Source organism: Aspergillus puulaauensis, chromosome 3 (genome assembly GCF_016861865.1).
Source record: "Aspergillus puulaauensis MK2 DNA, chromosome 3, nearly complete sequence".
NCBI lineage: Eukaryota > Fungi > Ascomycota > Eurotiomycetes > Eurotiales > Aspergillaceae > Aspergillus > Aspergillus puulaauensis.
Genome location: NC_054859.1, coordinates 2,760,176 through 2,780,089, shown reverse-complemented (window position 1 = coordinate 2,780,089; position 19,914 = coordinate 2,760,176). Strand labels below are relative to the sequence as shown.

General features: G+C 50.3%; 8 protein-coding genes across 8 annotated transcripts; 1 reads left to right on the top strand and 7 right to left on the bottom strand.

Moving 5' to 3' along the window:
- Window positions 1–260: 260 nt before the first annotated feature.
- On the bottom strand, window positions 261–841 carry APUU_31096S (uncharacterized protein; the record flags this gene model as incomplete). Its single annotated transcript, XM_041702261.1, has 2 exons — window positions 261–681; window positions 780–841. The coding sequence occupies 2 exons, from the start codon at window positions 839–841 to the stop codon at window positions 261–263; spliced, it is 483 nt and encodes a 160-aa protein (XP_041555065.1).
- A 418-nt stretch (window positions 842–1,259) lies between these two features.
- Window positions 1,260–3,211, top strand: APUU_31095A (telomere repeat binding factor family protein; the record flags this gene model as incomplete). The annotated part of the gene is made up of 3 exons (XM_041702260.1): window positions 1,260–2,257; window positions 2,317–2,346; window positions 2,404–3,211. 3 exons carry the CDS (start codon window positions 1,260–1,262, stop codon window positions 3,209–3,211), a joined length of 1,836 nt encoding a protein of 611 aa, XP_041555064.1.
- A 152-nt stretch (window positions 3,212–3,363) lies between these two features.
- Window positions 3,364–5,193, bottom strand: APUU_31094S (Zn(II)2Cys6 transcription factor domain-containing protein; the record flags this gene model as incomplete). The annotated part of the gene is made up of 4 exons (XM_041702259.1): window positions 3,364–4,236; window positions 4,325–4,468; window positions 4,535–5,074; window positions 5,134–5,193. The coding sequence occupies 4 exons, from the start codon at window positions 5,191–5,193 to the stop codon at window positions 3,364–3,366; spliced, it is 1,617 nt and encodes a 538-aa protein (XP_041555063.1).
- A 1,703-nt stretch (window positions 5,194–6,896) lies between these two features.
- SNX3 (sorting nexin-3) lies at window positions 6,897–7,555 on the bottom strand (the record flags this gene model as incomplete). The annotated part of the gene is made up of 3 exons (XM_041702258.1): window positions 6,897–6,925; window positions 7,002–7,323; window positions 7,478–7,555. 3 exons carry the CDS (start codon window positions 7,553–7,555, stop codon window positions 6,897–6,899), a joined length of 429 nt encoding a protein of 142 aa, XP_041555062.1.
- Window positions 7,556–8,472: 917 nt separating this feature from the next.
- APUU_31092S (uncharacterized protein) lies at window positions 8,473–9,814 on the bottom strand (the record flags this gene model as incomplete). The annotated part of the gene is made up of 3 exons (XM_041702257.1): window positions 8,473–8,591; window positions 8,668–9,275; window positions 9,336–9,814. The coding sequence occupies 3 exons, from the start codon at window positions 9,812–9,814 to the stop codon at window positions 8,473–8,475; spliced, it is 1,206 nt and encodes a 401-aa protein (XP_041555061.1).
- A 1,017-nt stretch (window positions 9,815–10,831) lies between these two features.
- On the bottom strand, window positions 10,832–13,200 carry APUU_31091S (WD40 repeat domain-containing protein; the record flags this gene model as incomplete). The annotated part of the gene is made up of 6 exons (XM_041702256.1): window positions 10,832–11,043; window positions 11,096–11,855; window positions 11,912–12,280; window positions 12,354–12,721; window positions 12,784–12,888; window positions 12,963–13,200. The coding sequence occupies 6 exons, from the start codon at window positions 13,198–13,200 to the stop codon at window positions 10,832–10,834; spliced, it is 2,052 nt and encodes a 683-aa protein (XP_041555060.1).
- Window positions 13,201–13,625: 425 nt separating this feature from the next.
- Window positions 13,626–16,075, bottom strand: APUU_31090S (putative C2H2 zinc finger domain protein; the record flags this gene model as incomplete). Its single annotated transcript, XM_041702255.1, has 3 exons — window positions 13,626–14,089; window positions 14,159–15,503; window positions 15,563–16,075. The coding sequence occupies 3 exons, from the start codon at window positions 16,073–16,075 to the stop codon at window positions 13,626–13,628; spliced, it is 2,322 nt and encodes a 773-aa protein (XP_041555059.1).
- A 3,037-nt stretch (window positions 16,076–19,112) lies between these two features.
- Window positions 19,113–19,842, bottom strand: RPL21A (60S ribosomal protein eL21; the record flags this gene model as incomplete). Its single annotated transcript, XM_041702254.1, has 4 exons — window positions 19,113–19,437; window positions 19,561–19,608; window positions 19,679–19,746; window positions 19,807–19,842. 4 exons carry the CDS (start codon window positions 19,840–19,842, stop codon window positions 19,113–19,115), a joined length of 477 nt encoding a protein of 158 aa, XP_041555058.1.
- Between the last annotated feature and the right edge of the window lie 72 nt (window positions 19,843–19,914).

Genomic DNA, 19,914 nt, shown 5'->3' with positions numbered 1-19,914 from the left:
CTGCAATACTACATGGCGATTTTCTTCGGTTTATATATGTGTTGGAATGATAACTGTGTGTCGTTTGGCTGTAACATGGGCATAATGCTTGAGGTTTCATGGTTTTTATTTTGGGTCTGTTGAAAACACGAATGTCTTATAACTGTCTTGATACTATGGGTCTGTAAGTTACTGGTAGCGAACTAGACTAGGCTACATACTAATGAACACTGTGCATGACAATGAGACTTCTGGAATTGAATCGAGGCCGCTTTATTGGATCAAGGCCACTTTTCCTTCTTCCCATCAATGGAATCGCCTTTGGCATACCCAAACACACCCAGGAAATACATAATCCTATTCACAAACAAAAACCCCGTAACACCCACATTGCCCCAAGTAAGCACATTCCAAGCACCAACATCAAAGAAAAGATCCCATCCCATAGCAAGATACGTCACGTAAATATGCCCTATATCGGCTATAGCCAAGGCAACAAGGTAATTGCGCAGCACTTTCGGCTCAGTGGTGGCATGGAGCACACCCACACCGACCATGGCAAGGAGCCCATACACATTTGCCAGCTGGTAGGCAAGGGCGACGGATGTTGCATGGATTTCCAACTCCTTCGGGGCCGCCGATGGAACCTGGTCGGCGACAAAGCCTTGCAGGTCGAGTATTGGGCAGAGCCATCCGCCGATCCTGATATTTGGTCAAACCGTCAGTGGCTATTTAGTTTGCCTTAGGAGGCGAAATCCTGGATAGGGGTAAGGAGGTAATCCTCGGAGGAGTGGACGTACAGGGAGATGGGCTCGAAGATCGCGAAGACGAAGTGTGGCCAGGTTGGGAATATTGTGGGCATTTTGGGTGCTTTTCCCCCCTAGACAATTAGGTTGAGCTTGTGACCCTCTCTGGTAGAGAATATTTTTCTAGGAACTTAGGTAAATGTACACAGGCTGGTGCTGAAAGCAGGTTTCCTGATTTTGAAGGCCGTCATGAACGGGCCATTGTGTTACACAACGATAGTTAGTTATGCGCTTTTTTATACGTGCTGATTCAGCATAATTTATGCTCACATGATAACTATTCATGGCTGGCTGCTCCTTCCCCGAAATGTCGCCCAATACTCCGCACCTTCCTCCATGAGACATCTCAAAAATTATACGGATATCATTTAGCACAAAATGACTGCGTTCAAAACCAATAAAACCCCTTACAGTGCTAGTCGCTTTTCATGATCTGTGCCTTTATCCGTGCTCCAATGGTCTGGATCTGCGACCATGGATCCCAACGGTACTTTCGCCCGCAGTTTCGATGAATCTCTGATCCGCGAACTACCTCACCTCCGTATAGCTCCTCTCCGTGAGCCGGTGTCGTCTCGCAGCCTCAGAATCCCTCTGACTCTCGAGCCAAATGCCAGCGGAACTTGGGATTCCAATTCGGCATCGAAAGCTAGCGGTCCTGCCGGGATTCTACCTCCCCGCAATGAACCCAGCGGCACAGCGATAGAGGGCACAAACACAACGCGACTGAAGAATGACCTCGCCCCGGAATCGCTCTTAGAGGCTCCCCCACGACCGATACTACCGGCATTCGTGAACCTCCGTGCCCTCGAGCGATTTCCCTATTCTTCGTTTGACGATGACAGCCATCAAGCTCGCAAGCGACGGCGCGTTGATACGCAGCCGGAATCATTTGGAGAGCACCTGCAATTGCCCATCCCGCAAGCGCAGAAAGAACAAAGACCTCCGCCATTTGGACCGTTTGCTATCCTCAACGGGCTGAATGAGCCTCCGCCCAACGCTGCTTTGCTCCCACCCATCGAGGCTGGATCAGTTACGCAGCTGTTGACCAAACCATCGCGGGACAATATTGATGTAGAGCCAACACTATTGGCTACGAATTTCGGCCCCGATGTTCAAAGTGGTGAAAGGAGAGAGGGGAGAATTGCAGATATCTTGGATTCTCCCATCGCCGAGAAGCCCAATCCTTACGAGAGCATTCCCGATCCCGGCAGAGTCGATAAACCAGAGCCGGAACGGAACTTGGGGGATCGTGGGGAAGGATCACAGCCCGCTCAAGGTGCTGGGTCAACGGATGCGCCCCTTTCACCTAGGACAAGAGGCCGGTCGCGAAAGAACATTCGGAAATGGAGCGACGAAGAAACCGTCGCTTTACTGCGTGGAGTTATAAAATGTGGCATCGGTAATTGGAAGGAAGTTTTAGCGCAGCAAGAATCGAGCTTTAACCGACGCAGCGCGTCGAACTTGAAAGATAGGTATGGATTTGCACTGGTCAAAGTACGGTCTGAACTGAAGCTGATTTAGTGATATTCAGATTCCGCGTCTGCTGCCCATCCGCTTATCGGTGAGACTAATGTCCATTTTTGTCAAAAGTTCTAACATATTTCTAACTTCAAAGCAGCGCCTCAGCTCCCGATGAAGCTATACAGCACATTCGTGATGCTCTCGCCAAAGTCCTTTCACGAGTTGAAGGTGATTCTTCCTCGAAGGGAACTCCTGGACGTCAGCCTTTCCTGGCCGAGCGGGCACCACCGTCTTTGGCGGGTCCTCCAGGACTTACCCACAGTGGGTCGTCATCTAGCTTTTCTTCGTTGGAGACGACCCAAAATAGCCCTAAAAACCACCGGCGGAGCAATTCCGTGTCAGAAAATGCCCAACCATCGTCTAGCAGACCCGAGTCCACACTTGAGTCTTTGGGCCTAGAAGAGCTATATAATACCCCCGCAAAATCCAGACGTCGTTCTCGGCGTCCATTCACCACCGCAGAGGACGAGGCTTTATTGAAAGGATATTCCGTTCACGGTTTCCAATGGACGCTTATCCAGCAAGACAAGGATTTAAACCTCGGTCATCGAAGGGCGACTGATCTGCGGGATAGATTCAGAACCAAGTTCCCCCACGCATATCGCGACGGAGGCCCTGTTCGCGGCAGTGCGTTGTCAACGCAGACGACGAAAGATACGGTCCTGAAAGACGGAACGAATCGCGCGCCTAAAAGCAAGCAGTATTCTCAGGATACCAAGCCTCCTTCCTCCGATTGGCGTCCCAGCAAGCCCGAGGACCTAATATCGAGTACTACAGGACTTCCGGCGGTTCGAGAGAGTTTGGCAGGTGTACCGCCCGCTGGATTCCCGTTCCCGTTGGATGAGGGATCCACAAACGTTGCCAGTCTAGACTTACCACCGCTGATTTGGGACGACCTTCCTTGACGAGCATAGTGTCACCGCAGTTCATAGGATATAACTTCAAGTACAGTAAGAGCAGTATTTACACATCCATAAACGGCAAGAGAAATACAGTTTATCTACATTAATACCCGCCTATAGTCTTCGCAGGAATTAACAGTGAACCGTAATTGCATTCAGCCCAGGCTCTGGGTTTCCGTAACAGCAGCTCGCCTAACGAGCTCCGACAACATGGCCGCTTTTCCAATACCCATCTCGGCATTGACGAAAGCCAGCTGCCGGGAAATCCAGAGTCTCTGCGCAGCATCCACACCTTCCACAATCCCTGCCACGTATAAAGGCCAGATAATCTGGCACGAGGATAGAAGACGCGGGTACTTCCCGCTAGGAAAGGAATCACTTGGATAACAAAGTCCGGGTTTTGACTTGGACCTGTATCCTAGATGGTACGGCACGGATGCACATATATCATTCGCTATTGCGCGAATCTTGCTATGAGTTGTAGCGATATACCCAGCTAGACTTGATAGCTGGGTGTTGTTCACATGCTCAAACCCGGACTGACCAAACCCGTGCAACGGGCCATGAACAAGCCGGTAAGCTCGCAGGCGCAGACTGTGAGCCAGGAGCTGAAGCATGCGGTACCGTGACCAGTCATCCCCTGCTGAGAATGTCGGGTAAACGTGTGCATATGTACCCCAGAGATCGATAGGGTCGTCGAGTGGTAGCTGGACGGTCGTGTATTTTGATTCCGATGAGAGAGTGTTTGGCCACTTAGCCATTTGGAATTCAGCGGAGGCGATTTGCCTGAGGAGTGTGGTGGCACCTGCGGCTGCGCTGACCGCGACGGCGCCGTTGGAGGGGAATGCTAGCCAGACGTCTCTTTCAATCTGGCGGAGCTGGATGTGGATGATAAGGAGGGCGGCGTTGTAAAGATTGAGGTAGTCAAGCTTTCTTTCTGCTGCTAGACCAGCGTAGAGCAGTTGGAGATCGTTGAGGGTGAAGATGAAGGGGGTTGTGACTTTAATATCGTCGAAACAGGTGAAGAGCTTTGTTTAAACCAGTTAGTTATTGTTCACTCTTCGTCTTCTTCCGCGCCTCTCTGCATTGATACTTGAGGGTGGGTGTCTGACGTACAGCTCGGGTTAGCAGTGCGCTGTATATCCTTCTACTTGTTTCCTCGCCAAAGCCATTGCAGCGCTGCGACCTGACAAAGGCCATTGCCCCTTCAAGGTGGGAATTGGAAGTGGTCCTGACATGGTCTTCGCTGCTGTTCAAGTCCTGCCGCGCAACAGATTAGTATCTGGCTGGCGCCCGCAAGAAACAGGCGGGGGGGGGGTCTCTTACCTCGTACATTCCCAGGACAAAAACAGTCAAGACGAGCTCACCTCTCCTGCTTTCATCGAATTCTTCCATCAACCGACGAGTGTGCTTTAGTGCCCTACCATAGCATGACATCGCCCTGGTCACAGCACCGGAGTGTTGATCATTGCTCTTGTCCGAGACAAAGGTCAAAAGCAGCGCAGACAAGGCGGAGGGCAGTGGTGATGTCGCTATTACGGGCTCCTGTAAATTGGCGAGAACGGCAGGAAGGGTTGTTACTGTGAGAATCCCCCCATGTAGGCCCTGCGCCTGTGGGAGGCGTACGAGCCGACTGTAAAACAAGCATAGGTTGGCTCGCTCTTGATCCTTGTTCTGACCCAAGAGGCTGGCAGGAGATAAAGCAAGCTCCTCGAGTCGCCGGGCTACGTCTTCTACCCCCTTTGACGTGCCCAAGCGCTGTACCGAGCGTTTGTTTGTTGTTTTCCGGTCGTCGAGAATGCGATATCCCCCGCATATCCGGTTTCCTTTGATGCATCGCATGCAGACGGGTTTCCCCTCGTCACACTAACCTCTCGCCAATCAGTTGTGCCCCTTCCTTACGAAGTGCAGCGGCGAATACGAACCTTGACTTTGCGAGCACGACAGGTGTAGCACCCTTTGCTTGGTCCACCTGGGTAGACCATTTTTCAGAGTTTCAGTCTGAGCTCGCAAGCTCTTAACCCTAACTCGGTATGGTGGGTTCAAGCCCAAGGTGATGGATATAATTATAGGCCCGTAGTAATCCGGTGGGGGGGGGGGGAAATGAGAACCGTGCCTTGCCCGGTCAAGTGGCAGGGCTAATCAATCTCCTTTTTGCGCTCGATCCTTTTTTCGCTCAACTTGGTCCATAAACCTGTCCAGGAGACGGAAACACCAAGATAATAAATAAGCACCGGAAAGTGTCAAAGCCGTCCGGTCGCGAAGGCGCGAAGGAGCAAGAACCAAACCGTCTTCTTCAGCGTGCAAAAACCAGGAGCAATGTTAGCTGGAGACGCGCTTGCACACCGCACGGCCGGCCTGAGCTAAAAGCCGCCGGGGACATTTAATAGGGCCAGAGACTGAGACTTACCAGTCGACCGTCGATCCCATGCTCAGAAGGGCCTGGCCTTGCTTCACAAAATCCCAGAACAGTTGCGAAGTGCGCTTGAGCCCAGTGGCTGAGTCTGCCATCAAGGCCCATCTCCTCGCTGACAGCTTTCTTGGCGATCCCAACAAGAAATTGGGGTTTGGGGCCATTTGGATTTTATCAACGAGTTTGTCGTGCAGAAGTCTCTTTTGGATGCGTGGGGGCCTTTCCGGACGCGAATGGAATTATGGAAGGGATGGCATGGCACCCATGCGGCATGCTTCCTCAGTGGATGGAAAGTCGAGACTGGAAACTGGAGAGAAGCTGCGGAGTTCGGCACGGAATTCCACTGGGCTGAAATGCCGATCTCCAGCCTGGAGTGGACGGCGATTTCCTTCTGTCGGACAGTCAGAGATCATGATTCATTCAGCTCCCTCCCCATTCGACATCCTTGACTTCGTCCCAAGGTTCACCCCGGGACGAATGAACCCTTCCCACACCATCATTTTTGCGGGATGTCCTCAGCCTTAGCCGTCGTGTTCCACGATATCCCGTCGATCAGTAATCACCAGCGTTTACACAGAAGTCAGAAACAGTCCGTTACAGCCTCATCGATCGGTCTATGGTGTTACTGTTACGGTCCTAGTAAATAACTAAATATGGTCAAGCTATTCCTGGACCCTTCATCGCCCCAGATATCCACTTAGGCCCATAAAACATATCTTCCCAGGAACAAGTAGGATATGATACCCGTCGAGGGACCCAGCCAAGTCTTACGCCGAGCCTAGCGCTGCAGGGCTGCCAGGGAAGCAACGTGCCAACCGTGCCGTTTCAGCCAACGGGGTTGGTCCGCCCGTAACCTTAACTCGAGACTCGACCTGGGGAATATGATTACTTTTCTAGTCTTACTCACTGGGACTCTAAGCTGGGGCAAAAAGATGCTCGGCATGTGCCAGCGTATGATATTCAGTCAACTCATGTGCAAATATCCACAAGACGCAATGGACTCGGATTGGATTCCAGAAACCAACATTGGTATAAGCTAATGGAATAAAATGTAAAAAATGAATCAGAAACACCGGTAACAAACACGACACGGAAAAATCATAACCTGTAGGCAGAGCCAGATGCCGAGATAATCACTTGATGGTATGGTATGTATATGGATTCGGGCAAAAAAAAAAAAAAAAAAAAAAGGTGAGAAAGAAGAAGACAAAAACAACGCTGTTTGGACAGTCGATGAAGAGAGCGCAAAAGACTTTGGCTAAGCTTGGTAACCTACTACCAAGCATTGCGATCCCAATTCGGATCTATATCAACCACGGTAAGATTAGTCCATACATCTATAAACAACCAGTAATGTAGGGTGGGAGATGTTTGACTAACCCTGTATAAAACTAGCAAGCACTTTACTCCCCGTCTGCAAAAGCGGGTGGCCCGCAACTATCTGCAAGAATCGCTGCAGGCCCTCTCGACGATGCTCAATCACGTCATCACTAAACCGGTTTGTGAAGACCTTCCCCGGGAGGGGGGGAATCGTGACTCTTGTGCTCTCGCGTTCCAGGATGTCGCGGAAATACTCGAAGTCGGAGTATCGGCGGCGCACAACCGAGTGTTTTAGCTTGAAGGCGGGGATATTGGTGCGGCAGACAATTTCGTAGGAAGTGTACATGTTCCGCGAGGTGCCGTGGGTTTGGGGGTTTCGGACCTAGGGTGACAGTTTCACTTGTTATTTTCGGAGCTATCTTGAGTCTTCGAGCAGAATTGCAAGGTGCAGCTCGGTTTTGGGTTTGGCGAGGTAATGGGGAAGCTTGAGGGGAAGCGCAGCACGTGGGGTAGGGGCTATGGGAATGAAGCTTTACCTCTATCTCAAGGAAGTTCTCGGGTGGCCCGTAGATCTCCTCAAAGGTCTGTTGTCGCGACTCGGGTACAGCCTGCATCTTGAGGTATTGGCACCGCGAGGTTGGTTGTCGAGCAAGCACGGGGTACTTGGGAGGTGGGGGATATCGCGGGGAAGCCGGTCTCGTCTGTGCTCAAGAATAGAAGATTGCAGCTGGAGAATTGATAAAGCACGGGAGCGACCGGGTGTAGACCAAAAAAGAGCCAGCGCAAGACACAGAGCTGGAGACAACTCCTGTGGAGAGCGGAAAACGTTCAAATTGCTCCTCACGAGGTTGCGGGTTAATTATTGGAGTGGGAAAATGACGCTCCCGTCACTGTTCGGCGGCGCTACGTAGCACGTGATTGGCTACTGTTTATGCAGCACCAGCTTCTTCAAACTACAAACACTTCCAGAACACCCCAGTATTCAATTTACATATTCCAATCAATCTATTTTCCGTGCGGCACCATCAATGAACTGGCGTACATGCGGTTCAGACTTTATGGCATGGCATGAGCAAAGCCGAGGAGGCGGGCGTCTTGCTCGACATCCAGCTAGCAGTTCCATTTTCTACTTGAGCAACAAAGCTTCTATGGCCGCCAGGTGGTAGTCCGCAAGCAAACGCCAAAAGACCAAAAGACAATTCTAAAGCGAAGTAAGCAAGAAAAAAAGTTTTGATTTGTTTAATACACCTTGAGCAATGCCCGAAGTAAGAAAAGAAACAATTGGACAAACCCATGCAGAACAGAGCCAAATTTCCCGAATAATCATTGACAGAGAGAAGAACACTTCAGTGAGACCCAAGCTAAATGGAAAAGTACAGTTAAAAGAAAAAACCAGTGAGATACAAAATAACCCAGTCAGGAAAATGTCCCGTTACCGCCCAGGCACACCTGTAAATGTAACAAACAAGAAGCACGGCATTCATGGAGTGAGAAAAGGATGGGGAATATGAGGGAGAGGAAACTGTATCGTTTACTCCTGTCGGCTGCGCTTGGTCCCGTGCGGATTCCACGAGCCATCACCTACGCCTTGGTTCTGGGGGAAGAATCCCGGGTTGAAGCCCTGGTTTGGGCCTTGAAAGCCGCCTATACCTGACAAATGCATGGTTAGATATCTAGCCACATGAACAAAAAAATTCGGGTGGGTTAGAGATTCGAAGTTACGTACCTTGCATTCCCATATTACCACCCATGCCGCCCATCATTGGATTCATACCGCCAGCCATAGGATTCATTCCCATGCCGCCCATAGGTCCCATGTTGGGCATTCCCATCATGTTAGGCGCACCAGCCATGCCTCCGCCACGACCACGCATCCCACCCGGTCCGCCGCGCATGTTCCCGCCCATCATGCCTCCACGATTGCCAAACCCATAGTTCTGCATCCCCATGGGATTTCCCTGGAATCCACCGCCAGCCATGGGGTTGTTGAATCCGCCCATGGGGTTCTGGAAGTTGCGGTTGACGTAGCCGCCCATGTTCGACATTCCTCCGCGGTTATTGTATCCACCTCGGCCTCCGCGGAAGCCCCCGCCGCCCATATTACTCATTCCAGAGTTGAAGTTGTTCTGGTTTGGTGAATTGAATCCTCCAGATGCGCGTGCGTTATCTTTTCGCATCGGGTTGTCTTTGGGGAGCGTGCGGAACGGGTTTGGCATAGGACTAGTGTAGGTGATCATGTACTTCCGTCCACTTTGGCCGGTTGTAGTAAGGGAGTCGATCTGATGTTTAGTCGCAGAGGAGGCGGGAAGGGACGTGAATTCTAAGAAGGCTTGACTGTCGACGATCCGAGAATCAGTATTAAGAGCGGAATGAGGCCGAAGCTTGATGACTTACCCTTTGCTCTTTCCGTTCACCTTGTGCTCGCTGAACGTTACATCCTTGAGTTCATCCTCGCACCCGGCTTCGCGTACCCAGCCCCTAATATCATCATCTGTAGTCCACCAGTGTAGTTCTGAAATAAGCAGAGCCGGTGTTGCATCAGGATCGACAGGGCGATCGTCAAATTCTTTGCGTTTCACACCCTGCTGGGGCGTTGTACCTTTTTGCATTTGTTGCTGATTAGTTGTATTCGTGTCTGTTACACTCTCACCATTTGTTGTTGTTGTGGCTGTGGTGGTCTGTTGCTCTGGGAGTGTGTCGGAGTCTGTGGAGCCGTTGCCCTTGTGTTCAGTGTTATCCGGAGCATCAAGGATGAGGTCCGTGTCTTCCTGCTTCATGTCATCATCCTGTTTGTAATCCCCCTGGTCATTGGCATTGTAGCCACTACCGTCTCCATAGATGTCAATATCGAAGTTATCATCTTCAGTAGCCATCGTGTTTAGATTGAGTTCGAGGTCTCAAAGCAAGAATTGATTGCTTGATTTCTTTGATCAATATACAGTCTTTGGTTTCTTTTTTTCTTGTCTTCAGGTTCAGTTCTCGGGGAGATAGAACAAGTACATGTCTGCAGGCATACGCCATCAATTAGCAAGGTGATTATCATTATCTTTGGCCAACACAAAGAACATCAAAATTGACCTAACATGGTAGTCAGGTAGTAACACCAGGTCACCCTGGATTGTGCTGAGATCACTATGCGACCTCTCCCAAATAAGAACACAAATGGAAAAGAGCTTGAATATACGTACAATCCGAAGCAAACAAAGCTTCAAAGGGAAACAAAGTTTTCACCAATCTGGGAAATATGATGGCTCTGAAGGTAAAGAGCAGGGTGCTCTCTTGTTTGTGGAGTCCAAATACAGGAAGAATGGGATGGGCAGTGCGATCAATATGAAAGTTAAACGGGCACAGCTCAACAACAGGTTCGATCAAAGCTCCTCAGTGAGAGCACATGCGATGAAAGGGTAAGATAGAGAACAAGAAACCAAGCCGTCTGTCGGGTCACTAGAGTACCCCGAATACTGGTTCCCAGGATTTGCGCGCTGATGAGGTCCCCTGAACGATAACCGCCAGTGCTCGAGTGGATTGGAGAATTGAAAAGAAATACAGGATTACAGGGACACAGGGACGGTTCACAAAAGTAATCCCTTGCGAGGCGAGCTGGTAGGGGATGGAGATGATCGAGGGAAGCGCGGCGCGAGGCGAGAACTTAGCAGGGACAATGATGAGCTTCAAGCGTGAAGGAGCTTCGGCGCTTTCGCCTCGACAGCTGAAACCCGGCCCCGCAGAAACATATCGCCGAACGTTCGGTCGCCTTCCTATTTTGGAAATCTACTATTCCCCCAAGCCATGGGTGGTTCATTTAGAAATGATAATTCCGGATCTATTTTATAGATACTACCTAAATTGAAAATTAAATCTATGAACCCCTCGTTTTGCCTTGGCCGGATTCATAGCTCTGCCTCCCATGCATCCCACGCTTGTTCATCCTGCCAGGCGTGTTCATTCAATGCCTTTTCAGCTGCATCAGTATGGTTCAGTTCAGCATCATAGCTATCCCCATGTGTAAGTTCCGGTCCACACTCGTCCCGACGAGCCCCATCATTCCAAGAGTGTATCGTACAAGTGCCTGTTGCAGAGCCCCAGCCATTCCAAGACGTTGCTTCAAGTTATTAGTTGGCATTGCCGGATCGCACGCGGGTGTAATGACTTACCTGCCAAAACGGGGGCGTTTGGATGCCAACTGGCATCACGCACACAGGTTTGCCATTTCCTGCCGTTGCTTCCACCCATATGACCTTGGAATCGACGAGGGCGAGGACGGGAAAAGTCAGTCGCTTTTTCAACATCCATCGTTCCAGCCAATGTTGCGTCAAGATTCCACACGTAGACCTTTCCATCTTGACTACCACTATACACATACCGAGAGTCCGAGCTTCCGGGCGGAGAGAAATGACATCGGATTAGAGTTTTAAGAACACTGTGGCCTCGGAACGTAACAACAGAGCAGTCATCCGGGTGCGGGTAATAGAAGTCTGATGGGAAACGGTCAACCCTATAATCGAACCCAGTTCCATAACTCGTGGATTGAAGAGAGTCGAATTTGGCTGTAGACGTCATTTTGCGCAAGTCCCACAGTTTCATGGTCTGATCCTTGCTGTTGGATAAAACATATCGGCCATCACCCTTGCTATCAACGTACGTCAAACCTTCGGTGTGTCCTATAAACACCCCAGCTTCTCGTCTGTCACCCATAGATCTCCTATCCCAGATGCGAATAGTACTGTCATCTGACCCAGAATAGAGGATGTGAGGCGAGGACTTGTCTCCAAAGCAAACTGCATTCACATCGTCTTGGTGATTTCGTATGCGAAGGACGGTTTGCCTCGTTTCAAGGTCATACACAATCACGGAATAGTCCCCAGTGCCAGCAACAATCTCACGGCCATCTCCCGAAAATCGGACGGACCAGACCTACGTAAGACGAATTATCAGAAAGGGATCAGCGAAGACATGATCAGTGTACCTACGGCAAACCCATCTCTCCCAAATATGTCCCGCCCGACTCTTCCTCCAGGCGATGAGGCAAGGTCCAAAACAGTTGGATCTGAAGAATCATCCGGGTCTGTCGGTGCAAGACAAACGAGATGGCGAAGTGAACTATACGCTAAGAATTTGTTGTCTGGACTCAACGTAGCATCGGTGATTGTCCATGAGCCAAAAGGGTAGTCCACCGTCTTGTAGTATCTCCACTCATAGGGGTTGGAAGTGTCATACATTCTGACTTTGAAGTCTTGGGCGCAAGAGAAAAAGAAGTTCCCATCATCAGAAAACTGACCCGAGTAACACCTTGCGTCGTAATGAATAATCTTGTCTGCGGTTGTGCCGGGGATAAGGCCCTATATATATATGATTTTAATGAACATGGGTCATCCCCACTGTTTGCAGATTCGTAAATCAGTCAGTACTTACTTGCGCTATTGACGGAGTTTTGCTCCTTTGCAAACTTTGCCCGTCAACCCCCAATTCCCGCCACATTATCTTCTCCACGAGTGTCTTCTTGCGTCCCGCACGCTCATCAATGTAGTTGGGATCTGCCCCAAATATTCCTGACCTCATCAGTTTCAAACCTTCGTCGCTCGGCACCTTGGGATATTGAGGAGGTCCCCTCCTTCTTGGAACTCGCCTCCCCAACCCCAAAATCCCATATTCTTCGTAATCATCATAGTCATCATCAACAATGTCATCACCCGGCCCAGGACCGCGGGGGAAACCATGATGACCAAATATATGCCCGAGGCCACCGGAAGCCAGTAAATCGAGTAACTGTGTAGTAGAAACTATTCATGATCAGTGTCTAGGGATACATAACCAGCCTTTTATCTCCTGCACGGGGACCTACCTTGAGCCTGTCGCCCCGCTGGATGACCTCCGCCAGCGTGGTTATCTCCATCCATCGCGAACTCGATTTGTATGCCGCCTAAATTTAATCCAGGACCTCTGTTTGCTGTCAAGCCGTCGACTGTTAGCACTGAAAATACAGGAATCATATATAAAACCGTTGGAGATGGTTTGAAATACAGTCATGTTCGTCAATGGGCTGATAGTTGTCAGCTCTATCTTCCGTCTCCCGAATCTCGCGCATAAAGTAGTCCTCCTCATCAGGGTCTTCTGTTGCATATTCCTCTTCATCTTCTTCATCTTCCTCTTCGTCTTCCTCGAGCCATGCTCTCGCAGGGTGCCATGTATCCTCCTGGCCTGTTTGCCGGGAACCGTCTCGTCGGTTACTACCGGCGTTAGGGGCAGGAGGAGAGCTCATGGTTGGCCAAATTATAGCAGAGCGTACAACTATTGAAATATTATAAATTAGATCGCAAGAGCCATATCCGAGTCAACGTAGCCAAGGCACAGATGCAGCGGCGTCAACACTCTCCGACTCCGGGGGCCATCATTATTTGACCTGTCCAGACGCCCGCGTTATCGATAGGAAGGCCAGCGAGCTTCAGGAGTGGATTATGTCATCCTCCTCGGCTTTGGGAACTCTTAACTCCTATCCCCGCTAGCTTAAATGCCAAACCCCTCATCTCTTGAACGGTGGAATAATGGAGCCAACACCATAATCAATTTAATCATTAATACATCCATATACTCATTACATATGCGTGAACCAAAAAAAAAAAAAAAAAATCCCCGAAAATAAGATAAGCGAAACCCAATAAAGATACAGGGAAAGTACAGAATGCATCAAGTCAACCAGGATACCCCGAACGAGTCGTCCGCCAACATCAAAGAAACCTTTGGTTTCGACTGCATTCCCAAAAGGAACACCAACATTTGGATTAACCAAGTCACAATCTTTATTTCCTCTTCCTGAGACGCGTGTGGAGGAAATGGAATCCCGAGTTCCCAGCCGTCGTTGGCTTCATGGCCAACTTCGTTGTCAGCTGCGTCGTCAATTTCGTTGCCAACTTCACTGTTCTCGACGGTGGCGGCGGGTGTCTTGGAGACTGCTGCACGAAGAGCTAGGACTCCAGCGATTGCCCGAATACGAACTTTCAAATGTGCTCGCCTTTTTGATGCTCGCCTAGCCGTTTCAAGGTTCGCTTCAGAGGTACTATGATCTTTCCCTCTCGCTAGGTAGAATAAGTGATCGCCAGGAATCTCGGGCGGCTTCTCTGAGCTCAATTCAGCCCTCAGGTATGATATATCTAGGATGGAATGTAAGTTAGCAGGTGTGGGAAGTTGAATAAAGGACGGGGCGATGTGTTTCGTCATACCTTGCATCGACCACGCGATAGGCCGACCAGGGGCTAAGATAACGAGTGTTTCGTGGAAGTAGGAGAGAAAAGTCCCCTGTTTTTGGTTTTCGTACAACACGCCCTCGAAGAATCTTAATCGTTGAAACTCTTGCTGAATCTTTTTATTGACTGGTGATGATGCTGACTGTTTGTCAGAAACAAGCTGCCCCTCCCCGTTCTGCTTGCCCAAATCTCCATGGCCTTTCCAACTGAGGCTATTGGGGCGGAGAGCGAGTTCTGTGTTGAAAGTCCGAGTAATATGAGTGAATCCATCTACCCACAGTCCGGGGTCATTGAACTTTGATTCTTTCTGGTGTATTGTACCTGGGAGAATCGGGTTTGGCTGTGAGATTCCAGGCCTGTTTGATCTAGTCGCAGTGTTTTCAAAGACAGGTTTTTGAGAATTAGCCTGGTCCGAAGGTCTAATCTTTCCGTTCGCCGCATCGCGGTTTCGAAAAGAGCCAGCGCCGTTACCGGCGCCAGAGCTCTCAAACGGATATCCGTCGAACTGATGAGGCTGGCCACCGTTTCCCATGTTGCCAGAGTTCCCGTTGCCATTTGGATAAAAGTGCGATTGACCATTACCGTGACCATTGCGAGCACCTCCATGGCGTCTGTGGCCTTCGTCGTCATCATCCCCGTCGCTGTCGTCATTATCTGGACTGTCACCTTGGCTCCTATTCCCCTTGGATATTGAACAATGTCGGCAAAGGCATTCGAAAAACTCGTCCCACGTCCCAACACCCCTGGGGCAAAGTGCGCAGACTAGGGGTGGATTAAGGTGCTCAGTGAGAGCCGCCAGCTGTTCCCTGGTTAATTTTTGCCCAAAGTGTGTGTTCCTCATGTGTTCATGGTGTTTATCCTTTCTTCTAAACTTCGCTTTATCCGAAGGGTAGCATATGCCACAATGATAGAGGCAATCTGGGTGATGTTGATCCCTGACGTGTCTTCTGAATGTGCCTTTGTTCTTGAAAGCTCTTCTCTCGTTTGGGCGGCAGAGAAGGCATTGAAATCGCCCGTCAACGACATTCGCACTTTGGTCAGATCCGAGGCTGTTGTCGATGACCTCATTGACCATGAGCAACGCTGTTTGAAGCTCTATGCTCAGTTGGTTCCAAGGCGAGCGGTCAAAAGAAGGGCCGTTGCTGTGCAACAGATCCCCAAGCATCTTATAGATTTTAGTGAACTGCTCTCGATACGGTCTATTATCGGAACCACCCTGGTCATTCGATTGGGCTTCAAAAGGGATCGAGGCCCTGAAGTTGTTGGGGCCGGGGCTATCGCCTATCGGCTGGTAGGTAGTAAATTGCGGCGGAACACCTGGCTTTAGTTGCAGTCAGTCACCAGACCGCCCATGAGGTTATCTATGGGAAGGGGCCTCACGTATTGAGCCTGAGGGGAATTAAGCGTCCCAGTGGGGTAGTTAGGGCCCGGGTGAATATTGGGTTGTCGATGAGTAGTAGTTTCATCCTGGAAGCCCTGGTCCAAGAGAGGGCCTTCGTGCATCGGAACAGGCCCAACTGTGGTCTGGTTCGGCCGAGTATACATTGAATGCCCCGGATAGGCACCATTCTGGAAGGCTGGATTCAACTGAGGGTTTCCGTGCGGCAAAGGGGACGCCGCTGGAACACCCAGGGACGTCTGAGCATTAGGATAACCCAGAGTATTTCCAGCCGGGAAACCCTGGGCCAGAGGACCCCCGGGATACTGGGGATGATCGGGTTGGATGTCTTGAATCGAATTAGGGTCATGCTGTACTTGAGTCGATCCAGGCTCATATGTCTGCGACCCGCCTCCGCCCATGATCGGAGGAAAGGCCACGTCCAAAAAGAGGCTCCTCAAATACTCATCGTCATACCAGTTGAACGGGGGGTTATGTTGTCCGTTTCCCGCCATGAGGCCAAACTTTAGCGGGCTAGCCTGGGATCCGAGGTATGAAAGAAGAGGAAAGAAGAGTTGGTGGCACAGCTGTAGAAGGAAATGTATTGCGATGGTGGGAATGTAGGTGACGGGGTTGATCGTAGACGCACAGCCTAGCGTGGTGGTAAGGCAGATTCGAGGCGTCGGTGGGAGGGGCAGTCAGCGAAGGGCAAAAATATAAAGACGAGGCTGTCCTTCCTCGCTCGTTCACCTGGAGAAGGTTGCCGGCGTAGTGAAACGAGCGTGGAAGGTAAGTGGCAAGCAATGTGAGAAAGTAGTAGCAGACCAAGGCGTTTCAAAGGGGTGCTAAAGGCAGTATATAACCTGAGTGAAATGCCACTCCAGCTTGCCCGGTATTAACAATACCCAATGTCTGCCTCAGATCGGTCGTGGGAATTCGAAACTAAACAAAAAAGGTATAAACAAAGTTTCGTCAGAGAGAGGGGGGGGGCGTCTTTTTAAGACTACATGATAGGAACAATCACAGCTAGGTATTGAGGACGACGATGCGACTGTTGCTGGCTGTGTAGCCAGTCATACTGCTTTGCCCATTCAAATTGCACGTAACAATGCTAGCAGTTAAGTTAGAGAAAGTGAGGCTTCAAGGCACCTGACTCTTGCAGCACGCGGTGGGAACTTCCGTACAGTGTCTGTCTTTGCATCCTCCCGGGCTCTTCTTAGTTTACCCAATTGCCTTTGCTCGTCTGCTCATTGGAGCCATCATGATGCCTGAAAACTGCTCTACCTGCAAGCCGCATATACCGGGCAACTGTTCGCCCAGGCTCGGGTTCCCGAAGGATTTTCAGCAATTATTAACTGTTGAACTCTTGCTGCCCAACGTCATCTAATTTAGGTATTTACAAGTGTCCGTTTGGAGGTACGTCCAGTTTGAAGTTCCCAAGGGCCTGTTGTGAGAGGAGACAAGAGCCGCGTGTGCTCAGCCACAACCACCTCCACCGTCCGGAGTACTAGGGCTCGAGGGTTGGGGTGGGAGTGGAGACTCTGACCACCATTGGCATACCTTTATGAGGCGTTGAATATCATTATTAGTTTGTTTCAACTCTTGCTCTCTCATGTCTGGCAGAACGTTTTTTGCCACTGTGGCCTGGTGCTCCATGCTGCAAGAGTGTGTTCGTTGCCCCAAGGCCCGCGCCATTATTTTGGCTTGAAGGAGCTCGTCTGACCCCACGACGAATGGCAGCATGGTAGCGAATCCACTAAGGGTTAAAACAATGTGCCCAAAGTCGAACTGGGCAATAGTAAGAAGAATATATATATAAAGGGCAATGGAGCTTTGGACATGTTGCTGTAAAGTTCCAAGGTTGACTTCGGGGCAGCCGGAGCTTGTTGCATGATGTCATTTTGCATGAACTACACCATATAGAGTAGAATAATGACAAGCAAGAGAAGGGCGCAGCTGGACCTGCCAGGACAGCCCGTAGTTGCTTCTGGATCAAAGTCCCACACTGCCACATACTCCTGATAATACGTAGACCCTGGTTCAGGGACGGGCTTTGGAGCATCTAGACCTGCTGAGTTAAAGCTGCTGCGGACGATAATTTTTCGGCCCACGTTCGCAGCAGGAAGCTCGCATGCCGCGGCAGAAATGATGCCACTGCTTCCCACCTATTGTAGAGTGCTTGTAGAGTGATGAGTAAGTAGTATTCAACCACTTACTAGTATTTCGCTGGCGGTTGCAAGCAGCCACTCGTCTCTCGTCCCGTTGGCTCCTTGTCGCTCGTATCCCTTTTACACCGGTGAAGAGGCCGTGCAATGGTCGGATCTGACGAGGCACTTCCTCGAAAAAGGAGAGGACCAACCAGGATATTCGCTGGCAGCTGCCTTGCCTGCCGCCTTAGCTTTTGCGCCACGAGTGAACAGTCTGCGTTGGGCCTCAAATTAACTATTCCACAAGCCGTAATAATCAACTGCTGCGATGCGACGTGACTGATAGCAGTGTAACCGTATTTGACTTCGAATGAGTTGGCACAAAATCCGATGAACTGGATTAGACGTGGTTAATGCTTTGCAAATGGAGGGCTTGACTCCTTGAGGCTCTGCGAAGCTGGGAGGTCTTGGCGAACACTGCACAGCCACGGCCCACACCATCTTCTACGATTCCACGACAACTGACAAGACTGCCAGGAAATCCGATGGAAGCTTGAAACTGCAGCGGTGTATTGGCTTTTGAAAATGCCCGGGAATACCCGCATAAACCAGTCTTTTCGGAGGTTTTACGATATCCAGCCCGCACGGGGTAATCTCCTGTTGGCTGCCTCGAGATTTTGGCTCCCATAACCCCATGAACGAACTCTACGGTGTGCTATGCCGAGACATTCCATAGAGGCAGTGAACTACTACCCGGGCGAATGGATCATACACCGCCAGAGTCGATTGTTTCATGGCGATTTGACTGGAACAAAAAGGAGCCAGCGAAACAGAGTGGGCAAGGGTATAGATGATAGGTATAAGCCTCCGCCCCCATTTCTTGGTTGATCTCGTCCAAACTTCACCGAGGTAGCACATGGCACTGCACCTTTGTATTTGTTGTGAAGTGGTCTAGAACTGTTGGCCTGGGAAAATGGTCTACTACTATGATTTGGCAAAAAAAAAAAGGATTCGAGGCGGAGCACATTGGGTGAACGTGGCTGGCACTGGTGATAAACCGATAAGCACTGCCTCGATGCGGTATCTAATCAATGGAGCAACCCCTTCGCCTCATCCATGTACTATGCGACGTAGTCAATAATGATGTTTTTCTCCAAGGTTTCGCCGCAGTGCTAGGGACCTAGGAGTTACCGCCAGGGTCCCAAACACATGCCAACCAGTCTGCAATCAAAGGAATTGATAATGCTTTTTGAAAGTCTTTTTCATTCAGGGGAATCTATGCACAAAATACAGATGTGCTGCTTCCGAGAGCCCTTCGATTTTCTCGTCACAAATTTGAACTCCACACTTGGAGGTGTAAAACCCAGAAAACACCAAACAACCTGCACCGATCGCTCCGTTTCATCTAGATGTGGGTGTCGTAAGGGAGAGGAGTGATGGTTTCGGGAGCGGAACCCTCGACGGTGTGAGCCTCACGGGGGAGGGTAGGCTGGCGCTTCAGGTGGAGGTGGACACCCTGCTCCTTGGCCTGCTTCTTCTTCTCGGCGTTCTCCTTGACACGCTTGACGAAATCCTCACGGGAGCGGGAGTGCTTGACGTGCTCGATGCGGATGTTGATGCGCTTCTCGAGGTAGCGGTTGCCGACGACCTTGTAGAGGAGGACACCGACGGAGGACTTGGTGACGTTGTAGACAACACCGGTCTTACCGTTGTAGACCTTGTGGGGCATACTATTTCGAAAGAAACAAAATTGTCAGCAAACGACGCTCCTCAATTATCGGTTTCAATCGAAAGCCAGCCAGGCTGGACTCGCCGCAGTTGTATGCTTTCGGGAGGGAGGAAAATTCACTGACCCCTTCTGAACGGCACCGTTGACCTTGATGTCCACAATATCGCCGACCCTATTATCACAATCAGTCTCTGTTGCCCCAAATTCTCCATGTCCTATATTTGAGGAGGGATTCGTCGTACCGGTAGGTCTTCAGGTAGGTCGAGAGGTGGATCTGACCCTTCTGTCTGAAGTCGCGAGAGAAAGCATACTGAAATCATCGTTAGAGACCGTAGGAAAAGCGTATAAATTCGATATCGCCGCAACATACCCGGGTGCCGGAGCGGAGACCGTGGGAGTGACCCATTGTGACGGTTTTTTGGCGATGAGGTTGAAACTTGTCGAAAACGAAGAAGTCCTCCGATCTGCCGCCCTCTGG